The sequence below is a fragment of the Catharus ustulatus genome, chromosome 3 (genome assembly GCF_009819885.2).
Source record: "Catharus ustulatus isolate bCatUst1 chromosome 3, bCatUst1.pri.v2, whole genome shotgun sequence".
NCBI lineage: Eukaryota > Metazoa > Chordata > Aves > Passeriformes > Turdidae > Catharus > Catharus ustulatus.
The window spans coordinates 12,725,871-12,746,302 of NC_046223.1; the positions used below are offsets into that span (position 1 = coordinate 12,725,871).

Below are 20,432 nucleotides of genomic sequence, written 5' to 3' on the forward strand. Positions count from 1 at the left end.
ATGCAGCACACTTCTCTCTGACTGTTAGACATAAAAACAGACATAAAGTAGATATGAAACCCTGGAATGGCTCAAAAACCCACTGGTAGCTACAGATGTGGGAATGCAAGGTATTTTCAAAAAGAGAAACACACAAAAGAATCCCAAATATGTTTAAACACATCCTTGGGATGAAAAAAATAATTGAGCAAGAAGTGTTCATGTTCCCAGACTTTGATGCATTATTTAACAGAAGAGCCTGAATGTCTCCTGCTAAGCCACCAGCACATTCAAACAACTTTAAGAGCTGTTCACAAGAAAACACACAGCAGGAAAAGGAGCAAGTCGCATTTAATTACAACAAAAGGGTTTCAGCCAGTAACAAGCCAGCTTGCCCCAAACATTATCCTTTTCTAAAAGGATAGTGACCCCACATCCAGTTGTATCATGACACCCAAACACATCCCCAATGGTTTCTTTTAAAACCTCTTTTTCATCACCCTAGCAATACACTCTATCTTGCTGTGGTGGTATAGAAAGTCAAAAAACAACTCTTCACATTTCTTGCATACAACGAAAAATAAATATAAACAAGAATCAGAGTACCATGAGAAGAGGAACATATCTCAACCTCAATACATCTTTACCCCCAATGAAAGGTGATCAACTGGAAAAACAAACAAAACATCACTAACAAACAAAACCTAACAAAACAAACAGTGGGACAGACATGAAGATAATACATTGTGAATGACAGCTGCTTACACACAGGGAATGTGCATAGCAATGTTCAATGTTTTGCTTGTATGACTTATGAAACGAGACAGGAAAAAAAACCCTGCGTTAAGAGACCTTGAAGGTTTAATTTTAATCTAACAGCTATGGCAGAACCACTGCCAAATGAGAGACAAATTTCACTCCCTCTGGAGCAACTAATTGTTCACCTGCCCCACTGCTTGGGCTCTGTTCTAAAGAGCAAGATTAAAGGCGAACACAGAGCTCGTGTATGGAAGAAGACCAACCTCATTCCTTCCTGAGGACAAGCATCCACTCTTGTAGGCCCAAGAGAAAACACTGCTTTCTTTTAACAATTTTTGTTTAACAACAAAATACCAACAAGGAATCTTTCCTATTCTCATGAATAAGATGATTATTTTGTGGAGAAAGAAGCTTGCACAATTATTCAGTCTCCTTTTCTGCCCCACATGGCACAGGGGGCATATGGCCTTCCAGCTGCTATCAAGTCAGTCCTCTATAGTATACTCAGAACCATGCTCCATTTGATCTGGGAAGACACAGGAAAGATGCTTTTCACCTGAACATCTTAGGCACTGAATGCTGTGATCCACTGAGGATACCAAAACATTAAAGTGCATTTCTTTTTCTTTTTTTTAGATGAAACCTGAATGTTTTAAGGGTCACTCATCCCACACTGCAATTTGAAAACAGACTATTTTTAATGCTCAACTATAAACAACTTCTGGAACTACATTAATACAACCAGCAATGGAAATTATGACCGAAGAAACGGGATTCCACAGAACATTCAAGTTGATAAAAGAGAAATAACAGACTGGGAGATCTTTTACAATTAAAACACTAAGCAGCACAGAGCATTTCACTAGCAGCAAGATATGGCACGGGGACTTTTGTGCTGGAGCTGTCTGGAAGCAATTTCTGGGGAAAGAGCACTGAGGCTGAAAGTCTCAGCAGTGTCCCTAAAATGGAAGTCTCTTTGCCACCTCACAGACAGGAGGCCAGCATTATTCCAAACCCTGTGCTGAAAGAGCTGCCAAAGAGCAGCTGGTTTTCAGCTCCCAGTTCAGACAAATTAAAAGCCTGATGTGACTACCTAAAACACTCATTACCTGAAGCATGAACAAAATGGAGGTAGACAGGGCAAAAATGAATAATTGCAGATGAGAAAACCTGAAGGACAACTGACACATTTTTTCCCTTGTATGATAAGGAATATTTGCCTTGAAATTAAGAATGGGGAAAATCCAATCTCTAAAGAAAAGATGTGCAACGCCCACAGCCTGTAAACATCCTACAACATAACCTCTCAAGGTCAAGCACTCTGCACAAATCATCTTGCATAAAGGATGGATATAGATAACATCCATAAAGACACAAAAAAGAACTTGTAGGATAAAGCATAAAATAGCTGATAAAGTAACTTCTCTGCAATAACTAAGAACAGAACTGAAAGAAGCCCTCAACAATCCACTGCAAATTCAGATAGGGGATCACCCACAGAGCCTAGGACAACAGCTCCCAGACTCCACTGCTTGGATTCCCATTTCTGGGGGCTTAGCCCAAAAAACACACAACTCCAGTTCCAGAAGGCAGGTTTCAAAGTACTGGGAAAGAACAAATCATCTTCTCCAAAGTGAAAGATTTCTCATCTCATTAATTTCACATTGCAGAGTAAGTTATTTTACCTGAATCCCACTGAGATTACCTCATCATTACAGACAAGCCAAGAATATTCACCCAATGAATTCTTTCAGGGTCGTAACAGATGTTTAAGATTATTTAGACAAAAGAAAACATTGAATTAACTGTCCAGTTAAGGGACATGAAAGGATATGGTGGGGGCTTTCTTTTTGTTTTAACAATTTTTACCACATTGGTTTCTATTGCGATGCATGTTGTCATCCCCCCATAACTTTTACAATTTAGTATGTCATAACCACTGCTTTAAAAAAAAGAGTCAAAAGGATATGCTAAACACCAAAGATTTAAGTTTAAATCATGGAAAATGAGGATGAACACATTGATACAGGCTTGCAATTTTAATTTTTAAAAGGCCCCTACGGTGGGACTAGCTGTAGATGGCATCATGCTAATGCAAATGGAAAATCAGTTTTTTAAAAAAAAAAACAAAACCACTTTAAGTATGAATTAATACCATACACATGTACATACTTAATAATTTTCTATGTTAGCTCAGTTTGAACGATAAATCAAGTCTACACTACTAAAAGTTCAGTATGTGCAACATTAACCCGATCAAAGCATTTTATAAATACAAGCTTCTTTTTAGTATTGCAACATACTTCACTACTTAACATACTGAAAAACAAGTTCTACATTTAAAATTCTGCTGTAATAGTTCTATCTGCCAATTAAGACTACAAATGGAAAAATACTTGCTAATCTTTAACATTTTGAAAATGCAAATATATTTCATTTTTTTTGAAAAGAAACAATCTTGTTTACCCTACTGGTGCTTCTTTAGACATTTGAAGATACTACACTAACAAAATACAAACTTTGTAGTAAGCTTACAACATGTACTTCTCAGAGGCAAAAATAAAAAAAATCTGGTTTGTATTTATGAAGGAACATCCATTTATTATAAAACAAGACAAAAGATATTAGAATTAAGTTGAAACAAGGCAACATTAGAACAACCACTTTAGAGCTTTGTGAACGAAGTGTAGTTTTTAACTTGCAAATCCAGGTGAACGTAGCTTTTAACATGCTGTCCTCTTGTCTATAAATGGGATGAAGTAGAGAAGCAAAGCTTCAAGGTGTAAGGGTTGGAGCCATCTGTGAGGAGACAACACAGAACACATCGTGGGCACAGCTCTCCTGCTGATCTACCTTCCACAACCTGGCAAGTTCACCAGTTCCATACATTTCACAATCACACCTCCACTAGGGTTTGCCTTTTTCACATGGAAAAAAAAAGCTTTCCTGCTGTTACCACCTCTTCAAACTGAGACAAAACTGAAATTGTGAAGAGTGTGTTATCCATACTACCTTCAAAAACATTCTGCCCCTGAGGTCCACTATTAAGAAGGTGGACCAAAGGAGTGGGGGAATAGAAAAGATTTAAACTGTTAACATTTCACAAGGAGATAAACTCATAACAGTTAGGAGGAGGTAGTTTAAAATCATATTAGACACTGGCCTGGATTCAAAATTATGTCTGGGAAAACCTGGAAAAATTCCATTTAATCCACTAAACTGTTTTAATTGTTCAGCACAGACCTGGCCTGTTGTGTACTTGTTTAACAAGTGAATTCACTCCACTCTATTCTTGCTAGTTTGGAGCTAAATTCAGCTTGGCTTCACAATTTCTGCTGGTTTCAAAGGAAACGTGCTACAGAAGCAGCAAATGGAGAGCAATGAGCTGAGTAACTTAGAGAATCCTCTGTTCAAGACATTGCAGAGTTCTCTACATTTATTGTGAAAGAATCATAGAAGGGTTTGGTTGGAAGGGATCATCTCTTTGTATCATCCAGTTCCAACCTCCTGCCATGGGCAAGGATGCCACACACTAGACCAGGTTGCTCAGAGCCCCATCCAGCCTGGCCTTGAACACTTCCAGGGATGGGGCATCCACAGCTTCTCTGGGCAACCTGTGCCAGTGCCTCACCAGCCTGACAGTCAAGAACATCTTCCTAACATTTAAAACCCTTACTCCTTGTCCTACCACTATTTGCTCCTGTCAGAAGTCACTCTCCCTCTTTTTTATCGGCCCACTTTAATGTACTGGAAGGCCACCATAAGGTCATCCTGGAGCCTGCTCTTCTCCAGGCTAAACAACCCCAGCCTTTCCTAACAAGAGAGGAGCCCTCTGATCATTTTCATGGCTACCAGAACCCTAAAGTCCTTCTCCATTAAAAAAAAAAAATCTAGCAGTAAAATTAAGAAAGTTTACTTACTTGGGACTCTTATCTGGTAGTGATTAAGTACAGTGAGAGCTTCCACTGCATCTGTCTTACATTCCCATTCCAACAGACCAGACAGTGTTTTGGCAGAAGCTGTCAAAATGAGAAATAAAAATGGGAAGGATGGGATCAGTAACATCTCCTGACAGTGCATACTCAGATCAAAACTGGAATCAAGTAACTTCCCAAACTGGGGAAATTTTACTTACGTTTTGGGTCAAACACTTTGTATTTAATAAAGCTGAGAACTTCATGATCCTCACATAACTGTCACAAAAATAAAATTAAGAGGTAAAACTCTAGCAAAGTGCACATAAATTAGCAAAAATTCCAAGTTCCTGGAAGAGACACATAAAAATGAATATTCTGACTTTTTAAGACAGTTTGCAAGAATTTATGGCAAATAATTAAAAAAATATGTTTAGATTGGTAATTCTTTAGAATACTATTCTGTAGTGTGTAAAACAAGGCTCTTGTATCTGTGATATCACTAATATCCCCAAAAACATATTTAAATAATAACAAGTTCTACTTTTTGACATTCCTACTCCAATACAGTAGCTCTGAAGTTGTGCACACAAGGACACCACTTGGGAACCAGTGTTCACTTTCAGACAGTTGGAAAAATATATTTTACTGAACTGAAAAAGAACACACTGAACTGTCAGCAATCTTACCACTGCCTCCACTTAGAGAGGCCCACTACTGCATCCAGAGTTCATTTAGGATACAACTGTGCCAAAGGTCCCAGGTGCATGCTTGTCTCCATTCCAAAACATCCTAGCAGTCATTACAGGAGTCAGTAAATCCTTTGTGAGTTGTAGTCCTAACTTTAATGTATTTGGCTTTGTGTCTTTTCCCTCTCCCCCAAAAATCCTCCACATTAAGCTCAACTTTATTTTCAAGATTTTGTTTCTCGGATTAGAAAATATAAATTAATAAAATTGGGACAGTAACTCCAGAATTGTGAACATATCCAGAGGGGCTACAAATGTATTTTAAGGAACAGCTGTCTTCCAGTGGCTCTGCTATAACCCTCCCAGTTACTAATTTTTAAAAGCAGCACCATGAAAAGCCAGGACAGAGCCCAGAGAGTGCTGGATGTCAGGCACTCCAAGTGCTTACCTTTACAAACGTTTCCTCAGTCACACACAGGGGAACATTGTAATAATGCAGCACACAGGAGGGTGGTTGGATGATGTTCTTGGATGCTTGGCCAGCACTGGTGAAGCGATTGTTCTTACTCATGGCAAAATCCTTGTAACTACTCGTGCCATCCTCCAGTTCAAATATCTGGCTTGGAACTACTGAGTGCTGCTTGGAAACACTGGAATTTAAGGATAAAGTTTCTTAAATAATTAAGGCTATCCTACTTTGCAGATTATTATCTAACTAGAAAAGAGCTGATATTTCTTTAAAATAATTTGAAATAAATACAGTAACAACAAGATGGTTTGGATTTGACACCTTCCTTAAAAAAATGCAGAAAGAATGGATAAGACACGTTAGGGAATGCAGCTTATTAGTGGCCAATCCATGTATTGACAACATGCTTTATGAATGTAAATAAATAAAATTATAAATAGTAATAAATGTTAGAGTGGTTGGGGTTGAAAGGGACCTTAAAGATGCTCTCCTTCCAGCCATGGGCAGGAGCAGCTTCTACTAGAGCACGTTGCTCAAATCCCCACCCAACCTGGCCTTGAACTCTTCCAGGGATGGGGCATCCTCAGCTTCTCTGGGCAATCTGTGCCAATGCCTCACCACCCTCACAGGAAAGAATTTCTTAATATCTAACATAAATTCACCCTCCTTCAGCTGAACCCAAAATAAACAGGCACAATTGGAAATCGTAACTCCAACAAAGTTAACAGAGTAATTTGATATTGTCCCTTTGAAACCTCATTCCATCTGCCCACTGGTGGGCTATTAATCTGATAAAACATATTTACCAGACATTAAGTCTCTTTCCAAATAACTTGACATTATTGAGATGTGTGACTGCTCTTTCAACAGCGTACTCATCACCCATTTCAACCAGTGCTGTGCCCGGAATAGTCTTCATAAATTTCACCTAAGACGGATAAGGTAAAAAAAAAATTACATTGCAATAAAGATCTCAACCAATAGTTTTTTATAAAACATTAGGATATATTTTTAGACTATCTCAGAAAGGCTTTTTTCAAAGCATTTGTAAGAACCATAGCTGTTTCCAAGTTTCTAATAAATTATGCCTTACCTTCTCAATGTTTCCATACAAGCAGAACAGGTTGAATACCCTTGAACAGTTCATCTTGAGCTGATGCAACCCACTAACCATGACAACTGACCCAGAAGGATTTCCACCATGCATGTAAGAGGAGGATGCCTGTGGCAACGGATAAGCAACGAGTTCTGGAGTGTCCCGAGATCCCATTCGGTACCGGCTTGGCAAGGGCAACAAAGGACCATGGGAGCCTAAGGAGATGAGAGACCATGTTTTTATGTTGTTTGAGATAATCTTCACTACTTAATCATGCATCAAAGCCCACATACATAATGCATATTTAAAGGAGGGGTAGAAGGCTACAGCAATTGCTGAAAAAAGATATCCCAGTAATTACAAAAATCATTATCTTCCCTGCAGTGTGCAAAACATTTGAACATAAAGTTATCAGAGGAAATTATTAAAATCAACATTCAGAAATATTCCCATCTAGTTACAGAGCCACATGACACTGAGAAAGCATATTATAAGTCAGGAAAACAAATCAAAAGGAGTGAGACAGAGGTCAGGAGATGACACAGCTCTTTTTCCCAGAGACATGAGATTAAGTCAGAAGCCTGCCTTTCTACAAAAAGGTCATTTGGAAGTAGCAGGAATACTTAAACCCCACACTAATGCAGATAAAGTGACAAGGTTCACTGAAATAGACAATTTCCTTTTTTTTTTTTTCTTTTAGTGATGAGACACTACTAGTAAGCAATACCTCTGTTCATAGAAAATGTCAGTATTACAGACCAAGGGGAGGATCCCTGTGTTTCTGAGATAAAAATATTGTGAAATTCACATAAGCCAAGTAGAAGTTTTCTAGAAGAAAACTGCTTTCCCAATCCAGATATCTTTTTCTACCCATTGCCAGGGTGATGGCAACTGAAAGGAAACTTCTTCTAAAGAAAAACCTGTAGAGCTGAATGCTTTGGGTGACAGGAGGAGGTGAGGCAATGAGTGCACGTGGATTTCACTGAACCAGCAGTGTCGCAGAAGGCAGACTGACAGCACTGCAGGTGAACTGCTCATGCTGAAGGGAACCACGGCCAAGCATTGATTAAATATTTAGAACTCCACAGAGCATGTAAGAAATCATAACCAGCTGTCATCCCACGTTACTTACCATAGCCATCATGTCTAAAGGATGATGGGTGCTCTCCCAAAATAGCTTGTCTCTGCCGGCCCTTCCCTCTGTCTAACGTGGGAAGGGAAAGAAACCAGTTTAGTATGCACAACCAGGCACTTGATTTCTCCAGTTAAGACACAAAGCTTCTAGTTAAGAAGTGAAAAAGTAATTTGAGTCCTTGTTAATTTTATAAACAATTTCTCATTCACTCTATGTCTAAAAACACAAGCTGTAGCCCTGGGACACCAAAATTAAAAGACTACCATCTGTATAACAAATTGCACTTAAGTTGACTGGGGGCAGTGGCCAATGAGGAGATGCAGACATTTAAAGTTTATGGAGATACCCAATAGTTCTCCTAAACATACACCACACATTAGTATAGAAAACACCATACAGCAGGATTTACCCATGTGTCTCTTAAAACAAATTTGAAATGCAGTACTTTTGAAAGACAGTACCTGAATCATAATATTAGCTTCAACAGCAACACATTTTCAAAGTGGGCTTCTTTCAAGAAGTTTCAGCAAAAGCCAACAACAACCTGTATTACATGGTTTCATAATCAGTAAACAGAGAGCATTACATATGTGTACATATATATTTACAGAACACCTACTGATTTATGGGCGTGCTGAAAGGATTGCACATTGTGGCATTATCAGCAGCACATAACAGTTCAACTGAAGGAAAGCATCACTGAGTAATGCACTTAAACAACAGTCAATCCTTTAAGAAAACCCAGTTCTCTAGGATATAAAGTTAAGCAAGGGGTCTACATTAATGGAGGGAAGCGATGCCTCACAGCCAAAGCTGTTTTTTCCAATCAAGATCCATGCTGCATGACAAAAAAATCTAAACTCCCAGATTTCTTTGTGGCAAGCAACAATTTTCTTACAATTTAAAGAAAAAAAGCCACATTAAAAAGATGGGGCATGGTATTTACCAGTTTACAACAATTGTCAGGAAATTTAAGTATGACTGCTGAAAATAGTAACTCCAGCCCAATGCAGATGGAGCTTTTCCCCCAAAAAACAGGAACTATTTGATTACACAACAGTGGTAGATGAAAACATGTGGCCCTTTCTGCTCAGGATTTTGAGGCCAGGTTCCAAGTCAGATATTTACTTTGGCAGTAAAATCTGAAGAGAGAGCAGTCCTGAGCACTTTCAAATATATAGAAGCAGGATTACTGTTGTCAAGTTTACTTTTCCACTCCCTTTTCATGGTAACAGTACCGGTTCTTGGCTCTAGTAAGCAAATGAGCAGTCAGGTCAAGTGTTTTGAGCATTTAAACTGTATGCAGTAATCATCTTTCAGAAAAATCAGTTTTGTAATTCCAATCTGTGGAAATAAATGCTTTTAAACTGCTCATGATAAAATATACTCAAATAAAGAATTCTGTGAGAAACGTTTGACAAATATTTCCTCCTTGTGGTGGTGCAAGTCTCTCCTTGCTCCATACTTGTTTCTTCTTTGAACAAAGTCCCTGGATTGTGCCAGTACAAATACTTGTGTAAACAAGCATTGAAACATGAGAACTGACCTGTGTTAAAAATAATTCTGAAAGGAAAGGTTCTTTATAATCTTATTTAAGCTTGGGTTCCTTGATTTTTAGTTTTGTTTTTACATCAAGTCCTTGAGTCACTGAGCAAGCTGGTATTAGCAGCAAAAGAAATGCTCCAAATTACAGCTTGAAATTTCTGGCTAAAGGCAAATAGAATACTAAGTCAAGTGGGTTTATTTCACTCAATCTAATGCAATATGAGTTCATAGCAGCAGACACTTGGTAGGAAGTTTACTTTAGTGGAGAAACACTGTGGGCAATTTATTACCATAAAGAACTACAAACAGTTCTTTAAAAAAATCATTAGTAAAATGCATTTCCTTCCTAACATTTGGAAGGCAGGTGTGAAATTCTGAAAGGATTTATTGGCATGTCTGTCCTTGGAATGAAATTCCTTTGGGATAAGATCTTTGCTGCAGTGAGAGCCCTACAGCTCAGGTCACACAATGTTCAAAACCCAACTAATGCTGCTGCAAGACTAAGTTGAAGGACAAATGCACAAACTCTTTCAAAGAAAACCCCAACTCCTGGATTACTTTATGGGTGAAACTGCTCTAGATGCTTGTTTTCTCAAGTGCATTTCACTGTTCATTCAACAATTTATATTCCTGTTGTCCACATAAATGGATGTGGATAATAGTAAATGAAAAATCATGCTACATACAGTATGTAATGATTGAGATAGATATATATATAATACAGGTCCAATTTTTTTCCTTTTGTGTGTACTAGGGTGCTTATATATGGAGAACAGAGACAGTAATAAAAAAAAACAAAAGAGCAGAGTTCTTGAAAAGAGCAAGCCACATCTATCCTGAGTTTTTCATTTTCCACTGTTTGCTCAAGTTTGGGGAAGTTTTAGTTCATACAGTCATACCTATCTGCAGACAAATTATTTAATGCATTTAGATGCACAGTGTTACAAGTCAACCTCCAACACTGCAATGATCAAAAGATACATGAGTCAAATTAATCCACTCAATTTTTCAAATTCAAACCTTTACATTTTTTTCCTTGTTCTTTAGTTTCTTCAGAATGCCTTTGACTCAAGAATTTGAGAAAAAAATTGAATCCAAATAAAATTCATAATCTACAAGCTGCAACCAATACTGTAGCTCCCTTGTTAACTTTTTACAAGAACTTCATTTTGAAAAGCCAAGCTCTAAGTTTTTAGTTGTACAATAGTTTCACAAGCCCAGTGTCTCTGCAGAATTACTGTGAAAGTGAAAATCTCTTAAGACAGCCAAAGCCCTGGTTCTCATGTAGCCTTTGATAAGTAGATACTCTATCTTGGTCACATTGTCTTCACTTTTCTAACTTTACATTGAACACATTATTGTACATAGGTTACTGAACACTGCACTCGAGTTACAGATTTTTGGTTATTTTTAAATAAACACTTTACAGGAGTTAGGCTAGACAGCATTTTGACTGTACATATATAATCATAGTTTCCACTGACATGAGTTAAGCTCTGAGAATTTTTACAGCTGAGTACTTAAGAGACAGTATCCCTGTACCAATTATGAATCTCCCTATTTTATCACTTAAGTATAGCTGAGGGGACTTATTGGTATTGCACTGCTCCAACTATCTGTGTATAAGGATTTAATTTCCCTACTACTAAACAATATTTACACTTTTAAGTCTGAATGCAACTCTCACATACAGCAAGTAATAAAAAGATTACAATGTCAATGATATCAACAAGAGGTTCTTAATTTTGGAGGTTCTCGATTTTTCAGTGGTAATTTTAAGGGAAATAAGACCAGCATACATACAAACTTGAACAGAATGGGTACAGTCTATCATGTTATTCATCCCATACAAATCTGAAGTACTGAAAATGTCCTCCTTTAAAAACTTGTGGTGGTGGTGCATGCAGTATGCAGACAAGGTGAACTGCAAGTCTGAGGTTTTTCAGAGGGTTTTTTTGTTTGTTTGGGTTTTTTTTTTGCTGATGCCGATGTGGTGCATGATGAAGTGTAGAGTCAGCCTGCTGAAGTCCTCTATCCTTCTTAATGCCTTGTCCAACATAGGGAAAAGAATCCTTTCGAAGGAGAAGCAGTGTGCAAGTTTGTAGTTTATAAGTAATAGTCTGTGCCAGGTTTCCTCTCCTCCAAAGAGAGAGAGCTGCTTGGAGAAATGCAAGTCCTTGAGAACTGCGAAGGTGCTTGGAGGTGTGGGCTCCTTGTTGCACTAAGTGGCTCAAGCACACGGCAGTAGGGGGCACTAGGGCTCAGGGTGAATTCCCTGCGGTGGCACAGCCTCCAGCAGCACTGGCCTGCTTTGGAAGGACTGTTGCCACACAGCCTGACCACGTGTGAAGGGCTGGCATTAGTACAGTCAAACAGCTACAGTGAGAATGGATCAGAACCTACCTCGGCGGCCCAGATATGGCTTAGTGTAGTCCCAACTATCGTTGTCATTCCTAATGACATTAAGTCGAGTTGGCTGTTCAAATAAAGTAAAAGTGAAAGAGGTTAAGCCTTGACTATATGCATTTTAAATTTTTTAAGTAAAATTAAAAGAGAAGGTCCAAGCATTACCCTTGCATATTCAATTTTTAGTGTGCAGCATCCTGCATAGATATCTGCTCCATTGAGTGCAGCCTTCGCCTTCTGGGCACAAAATACCGATTCAAACATACACATCATGTTAAGGATCTTTTCCCCAGGTGTCTCATTCATGTCCCTTTTATCTGATAAGTCTTAACTTTTGTAGCCTTCAGGTATTTCACTATTGTATGCACTACAATAACTCCACACAAACTCATCACAGTAGTTACTTTACAGAAAAAAACCCTAAGTGTACATCCTTTTTAGCTCATTAGCCAAAAAACCCACATAATTAAAAGTGAGATTTTGAGTGAACAAATAATCATCTTGCCTCAAAAAATACAACAGGCAGATGCATGTAGCAGGCTCCAAAACCTAAGTTATTTCATATGCTCCCCATCTTCCAAGACTAATTCTGTGATTAGCAGAAAAATGTGCCTGAGCCTTGGCACATCACAACCCATGATCTCACCCATACACAAAAATAAATGGTGTCAGAAAGGCTGAGCTCTGCAGCAGAACAGACCTTTTGCACCACGTCTTGATATCAGTTATTGACATTTTAGAGTAAGTCCAAAACAACAGAATGTGCCTTGGTTTTACCAAATTCCTGCAACACAACTTCTTCCAAAGTGACTCTGGTTCACTGTGGAACTTAAAAATTAGGAAAGTTAAGCTTCCCAGATCTATAAGATTTCAGATAAAGCTTGTCTTGAAGCTTACTTTCCTTGCCACCCCAAACTGTTTACCTTGCTGCTGCATTTCTTCATTCACATTTGTGAGTTTTCTTTCAATTGCTGGCTGGTTTCATTTTCAATAAAACGCATGTTACAGAACTTAATTCAAAGGACATAAGGATGGTGGTTTCTGAGCGTGTGCAGGATCCTCCCCACAACTTCCCTAATCTCTTATAAGATGAAGAATAACCCTCAACTGTGCAAGTCATCTGATCCTGACAATTCCATTTACGACAAACTTAGCACATATAGTAAGTCAAATTACTGTCTGTTAGGACATACAGTTTAAGTTTTCTACATAGATAAATAGCAATTAGCTTGATTTAATAGAAGGTGTTCCCTTTGCCTGGAAAATCAGCAATGCAGCCATCACATTGGTAGCATCTGAAATCACAAAATAATGCCAAATAATTTGGCAAATTTTGTCCAGGTAACAGCTAAAAATTGGATGTTAATACAGCTTTAGGAAGAGGGCGGTTAGAGTTTCATAAATTAAGGTTTAATCATATCAGACTTTGGTCTTCACAAACCACAGCAACACACAACAATTTTAAACATTCAACCCAAGAACAACTTAAGGCTGCAAATAGAGTAAACAGCGGGATAAGAGAGCAGGGAATTTCTTCAACACACAATGCCCAAGAATTAAGGTCAAGGATGCCTAAGCTGGGGTTTGCTTTATAATGTCAAAATACTAAGACAAGCAGAACATACCGGGACTATTTTAGAAGAGTCTGAAGAAGACAAACTGCACCTCTGCAAACCCTTACCCATTTCTTGAGTACCAACACAGGCAGAAGCCAGGAATTCATGTCTGCAGTTATTAGGTCTGAGGGACTATCAATGTGGTTATCAACCACTGCTGATGATGCCATTTTCCTACAAAGATGAAATGTGTAAATACTAGTTTGTCTTACAGACATACAAAAAAATAAAAGTTAACATATCTTAGACAGAAATTAAGAATAATTTTGTCTCAAAATCACATGGTATTTTTCTGACATTTGCATGGTAAACCCATTTGAAGTCAAGAACCTACAGAAAAAAAAATCACACTCTAAAAGGATATTCAACCATGGCTTGTATTCCATTCCTCTTGAATATAACAATGCGCTGAACTTTTCCAACAGGGTTGCACACAGTGTACAAAACATCCTAAGGAAGAAGAAAAAAAAATTTAGTCAGATGTGAAATTTCAATCACTTTTGGACACAGAACATTTTCTTGCAGTGGCATTTCAATGCCAAAGAGCAAAGAAAAGACTTGTTAACTTTCCATTTCTTATATTCCTCTCTACAATTAATACATTCATGATTGGCATATTTATGGACCAATATACTAGAGGAAATAAAATCTGAAAAACTATAGAAGTACTCATACAAATACTGGTTTTAACAAGTATCTTCAACTATGTTAAAACCCAGTAACTGCATCCATGTCTCAAGCTCTGCTACCTTTGAAGCATTGCCCTGCAGTAGTTCTAACACAACAGAGAGAAAAAGTGACACTTGTAGTTGTAACATATTTCACGAGTTCATGTTCTTTTTCAGAGTAACTGGGAATAGTTCAAAATGTAAACTTAGCTCATCAAAATGAGAATTTCAACAGTTTTCATTCACCTGAAGCAAGTGGCTGCTATGCTCCTTCCTTCCTTTTTATCTAAACCAAATACCTTCAAAATGATCATTCCAAGATCTTGGTGTACATCCTCAGGTTTATTTGGGGGTCAAGAGAGAGAAATGCCAAAGGAAGTAGGTATAATATTTGTTATTATGTTTTCCAGAGTAGAGGTGCAATTGGGAGGCAAAGGAGTAGGGGGCATGTGGATTTCTTAAAACTAAAACAAACACAGCCCACACAGCCTGAACCCATAAAAAATAAGACCTATGAGATCATCTACAGCACACTTGGCAGCATAAAAGGCTGCCCTCCATCTCTCCTGTTTGGGAGAAAAGATTCCTAGAAACTTTCCAGCTCCAGGAGGCATTAATTTTCATATGATTTCCTTCACAATTAGTCCCTCAAAAAATTTCTTCACAGCCACTTAATTAAAATAAAAAAAATTGTCTTGCAAAATGTAAGCTCTACTCAAAACCCCATCAGTGTCATTAGCCAGCACACACAGAGCTGCATTTTTAAATTACATTTCATAATTCAGCTACTTTATATTACCAAATCAGTCAAGTGGTTGACAAGACACAGTAATGAGGGCTATTTATTAAAAACTTAAGCACTAGTATAATATACATACTAGAATGTCATAATTCAATTGCCAGGGTACACCACACCTTCCTCATGCACGTACAGAAGGTTTGGAAGTGAGAACTAAGAGGAACAGCAGAGGTATGGCTGAACAGACAGCAGTGACTGCAGCAGCACAAGCCACTTTGGGAAAGTCTCTTTGAACAGACAAATCCCTGAGATGAAGTTCTGCCCACAGGTAAGGAAATGAGGAAACTGAACTTCAAAGACCTGTACATGACATCTTGGGCAAAACTTTTCAAAACACCAACACCCCCTATCAAACAAGGATTAAAAGCAGCTAGGAATTAAATACAGTTAATATGCCCTTTGCTGTTACATCCCTCAAAAATTAAAAAAAAAAAATAAATAAAAAGTTCTGTGAGAGAAACTGGTCAACAATTGCAATGGAAGAAATAGACTACAGCAGAACTATAGAATAATTTTGTTTCTGCCACAAGACGCCTTTAAACAGACCAAAATCTCTCCAAAACACTATCTTGTTTGTCAAGTGAAGCTCTTAATAACTACCAAACAGTTTAGTGAAGTTATTCAGACTTGCCACTTCAAACTGGTTGCAATTTTTCATCTATTTTTTCTAACGGTAGTTCAAATTTAAGAAGAGAAGAGTTGAAGAGGAAGAAGTAGTATTGAGGTCTGTGTCATTTTTTTTTTTTTTTTGAGAGGGAGGGATGTTTGGTTGATTTTTATTTTCTTTCATTGGGGGTGGGTTTTTTTAATAATGCAGACTTTATCTGAGGCATTATTAAATTAACTATTTCTTAACCCACTGGACAAGTGCAAAATTTGTATTTTTCCCACCACATTTTTAGCTGTTATGGGCACAGCTGCTCTCCCCAGTTGCTGTGACTACGCTGCCTTCAATGAGCTCTGCAGCTTCCAAGTACAGTAATTTCACGAATACAAGCCGCAGCAATTTGACAAAAATTTTGGTGGAAACCCGGAAGTGCGGCTAATAGTCAGGGGCGGCTAATATGTGAATAATTTTCTGACATTTACAACCCCAGATGTGCCAGCCAGGGTGCCGAGCCAAGCACCTGCCAGTAAAAGCCGGCATTCGGCGATTGTTACAGTGTTATTGTGTTGCCCTGGCTCCCTGCAGGCAGCACGGGGGGCAGGGAGAGAGGCGGGAGAGCTCTCTTCCTCCCTCCTCTGCCGCAGCCCAGGGGAGGACGGGGTGGGGGGGGCGCGCCGCCATTGCCGCAGTTCGGGGAGGACGGGGGGGGTGGGGGGGCGCGCCGCCATTGCCGCGGCCCGGGGAGGATGGGGGGGGGGGCGCGCCGCCATTGCCGCGGCCCGGGGAGGACGAGGGGGGGGCGCGCCGCCATTGCCACGGCCCGGGGAGGCGGGGGGAAGTGCGCACAGCCATTGCCGCGGCCCGGGGAGCCGACGGGAGCCCCGCGCAGCCATTGCCGTGGCTCGGGGAGGAGGCGGGGTGCTTTGTCCGCGCCCGCCGCCGGCGCCACGGGCGCGGGAAAGCTCCATCCCTGCCCGCCGCCGGCGCCACAGGCGCGGGAAAGCTCCGTCCCCGCCCGCCGCCGCTGCCGTAGGAGCGGGGGAAGCTCCGTCCCTGCCTGCCACCGCAGGGCAGCGCCGACCCAGGGTGACCGAGCCCAGTGGCAGCGGCGGCTGGCCTGGCCCCGTCAGCGGCCCCTAGCGGGCCGAGCCTGCACAGCCTTAGCTCAGCCAGTAAACCCCGCCCTCCCGCGGTTCTGTTACTAATTGCACGCGGGTCCTCGCTGCGAACGACAGAGCGGCTTATATTCGGGTGCGGTTTATTTATGGACAAAAACCGAAATATTTGCCAACACCCAGAGATGCGGCTTATACTCAGTGTGGCTTGTATTCGTGAATTTACTGTAATTCTGGAAATCTGCCTGCTTCTAGCACTCATTTGTATATGCTAAAGAAACAGCTGGGGGCAGTGGGAAAGAAGAGGCTGGGGAGAGTTGTTTGTTTTTAAAAGGGAGCTACTGTGCCAGAGGCTTCATCCTCAGAATTCCCATGGAACTCTCCTAGCCCAGAACCAGGCTTCTGCTCCCAGCTTCTTCAAGCATCCACCTTCAGCTCAGCAGTTCATGCAAGGCAAATTTAAAGCGCATGAATGAAACAGAGTTTCCAAAATTTGTATTAAAGTATTCTTTGCACATGACTGTAACTGAGTCAGTGGATTTGTTCACACAGCTCAGAGCAGGTTTGTTTTTAAACACTGAAAAGCAACTCATACTATGGCATGCTTTTCTATTAAAAAAATTGACAGGAGAAACAAAATTCATCACTCACTGATGAATCAACAGACAAAAAGCTATCAATACTCACAGGGCAGAGAAGCAGAAAGCAAAGTGGAACTGACTACTTGAGGTAAATCAGGATTACTAACTTGCAGTCAATTTGCTCTCATAATATACAGCACATTAAATGAAACTTAATGATCCCATGAAGTTACTTGGTTCCACACACCCCAAATACTTTGACTGATCCATATCATCCCACATACCTAAGAAAAAGTGATACATACTTGTATCACAGTACACAATTTTAAATACAGTAATTTCACGACTATAAGGCGCACCCTTTTGACTAAAATTTTCCCCTGAACCCGGAAATGCGCCTTATAGTCCGGTGCGCCTTATCGGATCTACAAAGTTGCAACATTTGCGACCCCGGAAGCGTGAGTCACAAGGGGGCGCGGTACTGCGGGAGCGCCAAGTCGCGAGGCGGGGGCGGGAGTGGGTGGCCATGGCCGGCAGGAGCCGCGCGGGGAGGGAGGGGGGGAGTCAGTGCTGGTGCCGGCACGGGGGAAACAAGGAACCACCGACCGCGGGGGGAGCGAAGCGCCGCCGGGTGTGGGAAAGCGGCGGTGCAGCCCCTGCGGCCGCGGGGAAGAAGCGAGAAGCGGCGGTGCCGCCGAGCTGAGCGAGGGACGGGTGTCAGGGCAGCCATGCCGCCTAGTCGAGCAGGGACGGGCACCGGGGCAGCTGCGCCGCCATGCCGAGTGGGGACAGGCATCGGGACGGCTGTGCGGCGGTGCCGAGCGGGGACAGGGGCCGGGGCGGCCGCGCAGCTGTGCTGAGCGGGGACAGAGGCTGGGGCGGCCGCGCGGCTGTGCTGAGCAGGGATGGGCACCGGGGCGGCCGTGCGGCTGTGCCGAGCGGGGATGGGCGCCGGGGCAGCTGCGCTGCCTTGCTGAGCAGGGACAAGCACCAGGGCGGCTACACTGCCGAGCCGAGTGGGGACGGGTGCCGGGGCAGCTGCACTGCCATGCCCGGAGAGGACAGACGCCATGGTGCCCACGTTACCGTGCCCCGAGAGGATGGGCGCTGGGGCGGCTGCACCACCGAGCCGAGCGGGGACGGGCACTGGGACGGCTGCGATGCCTTGCTGAGCGGGGACAGGCGCCGGGACAGCTGCACCGCCATGCCGAGTGGGGACAGGCGGCCGGGCGGCTGCACCGCCGTGCCGAGCGGGGACAGGCGCCGGGGCAGCTGCACTGCCGTGCCGAGCGGGGACAGGCGCCGGGACGGCTGCACTGTTGTGCCCGGAGAGGACAGACGCCATGGCGCCCACGCCACCGTGCCCCGAGAGGACGGGCGCCGGGGCGGCTGCACCGCCGAGCGGGGAAGGGCGAAAGGGCGGACGCGCCGCCTTGCCGAGCGGGGACAGGCACCGGGGCAGCTGCACCGCCGTGCTGAGCAGGGACAGGCGCTGGGGCGGCCGCACTGCCATGCCGGGAGAGGACAGACGCCATGGCGCCCACGCCACCGTGCCCCGAGAGGACGGGCTCCAGGGAGGCTGTGCCGCCGAGCCGAGCGGGGACGGGCACTGGGGCGGCTGCACCGCCAAGCCGAGCGGGGACGGGCACTGGGGCGGCTGTGATGCCTTGCTGAACGGGGACAGGCGCCGGGGTGGCCGCGCAACTGTGCCGAACGGGAACAGGCACCGAGACAGCTGCGCCGCCTTGCCGAGCAGGGACAGGCGGCCGGGCGGCTGCACCGCCGTGCCGAGTGGGGACAGGCGCCGGGACGGCTGCACCACCGAGCCGAGCGGGGAAGGGCGAAAGGGCGGACACGCCGCCTTGCCGAGCGGGGACAGGCGGTCGGGCGGCTGCACCGCCCTGCCGAGTGGGGACAGGCGCCGGGACGGCTGCACCGCCGAGCCGAGCGGGGAAGGGCGAAAGGGCGGACACGCCGCCTTGCCGAGCGGGGACAGGCGCCGGGACGGTCGCGCAGCTGTGCCGGGCGGGGACAGGCACCGGGACGGCTGCACTGCCGAGCCGAGTGGGGACGGGCACCGGGACGGCCGCACCGCCGTGCCCGGAGAGGACAGACGCCATGGCGCCCACGCCACCGTGCCCTGAGAGGACGGGCGCTGGGGCGGCTGCACCACCGAGCTGAGCGGGGACGGGCGCTGGGGCGGCTGCACCGACGAGCCGAGCGGGGAAGGGCGAAAGGGCGGACGCGCCGCCTTGCCGAGCGGGGACAGGCACCGGGGCAGCTGCACCGCCGTGCTGAGCAGGGACAGGCGCTGGGGCGGCCGCACTGCCGTGCCCGGAGAGGACAGACGCCATGGCGCCCACGCCACCGTGCCCCGAGAGGACGGGCTCCAGGGAGGCTGTGCCGCCGAGCCGAGCAGGGACGGGCACTGGGGCGGCTGCACCGCCAAGCCGAGCGGGGACGGGCACTGGGGCGGCTGTGATGCCTTGCTGAACGGGGACAGGCGCCGGGGTGGCCGCGCAGCTGTGCCGAACGGGGACAGGCACCGAGACAGCTGCGCCGCCTTGCCGAGCAGGGACAGGCGGCCGGGCGGCCGCACCGCCGTGCCGAGTGGGGACAGGCGTCGGGACGGCTGCACCGCCGAGCCGAGCGGGGAAGGGCGAAAGGGCGGACACGCCGCCATGCCGAGCGGGGACAGGCGCCGGGACGGTCGCGCAGCTGTGCTGAGCGGGGACAGGGGCCGGGGCGGCCGCGCGGCTGTGCCGAGCGGGGATGGGCACTGGGGCGGCCGCGCGGCTGTGCCGAGCAGGGATGGGCGCCGGGGCAGCTGCGCTGCCTTGCTGAGCAGGGACAAGCACCGGGGCAGCTACACTGCCGAGCCGAGTGGGGACGGGTGCCGGGGCAGCTGCACTGCCGTGCCCGGAGAGGACAGACGCCATGGTGCCCACGTCACCGTGCCCCGAGAGGATGGGCGCTGGGGTGGCTGCACCACCGAGCCGAGCGGGGACGGGCGCTGGGACGGCTGCGATGCCTTGCTGAGCGGGGACAGGCGCC

At 44.4% G+C, this 20,432-nt stretch overlaps 1 protein-coding gene across 1 annotated transcript in view; it reads right to left on the minus strand.

Moving 5' to 3' along the window:
* Positions 1-312: 312 nt before the first annotated feature.
* HNRNPLL (heterogeneous nuclear ribonucleoprotein L like) overlaps positions 313-20,432 on the minus strand; it is a 31,744-nt gene continuing 11,624 nt past the window's right edge. Inside the window, exons 4-13 of the mRNA XM_033054703.1 lie at positions 13,973-14,058; positions 12,158-12,254; positions 11,990-12,062; positions 8,039-8,110; positions 6,904-7,121; positions 6,617-6,738; positions 5,790-5,991; positions 4,874-4,931; positions 4,659-4,757; positions 313-3,537 (exon numbers count right to left, since the gene is read on the minus strand). Coding sequence (XP_032910594.1) covers positions 3,482-3,537; positions 4,659-4,757; positions 4,874-4,931; positions 5,790-5,991; positions 6,617-6,738; positions 6,904-7,121; positions 8,039-8,110; positions 11,990-12,062; positions 12,158-12,254; positions 13,973-14,058 — 1,083 coding nt within the window. The 3' untranslated portion in view covers positions 313-3,481. The remainder of the gene's footprint in view (positions 3,538-4,658; positions 4,758-4,873; positions 4,932-5,789; positions 5,992-6,616; positions 6,739-6,903; positions 7,122-8,038; positions 8,111-11,989; positions 12,063-12,157; positions 12,255-13,972; positions 14,059-20,432) is intronic.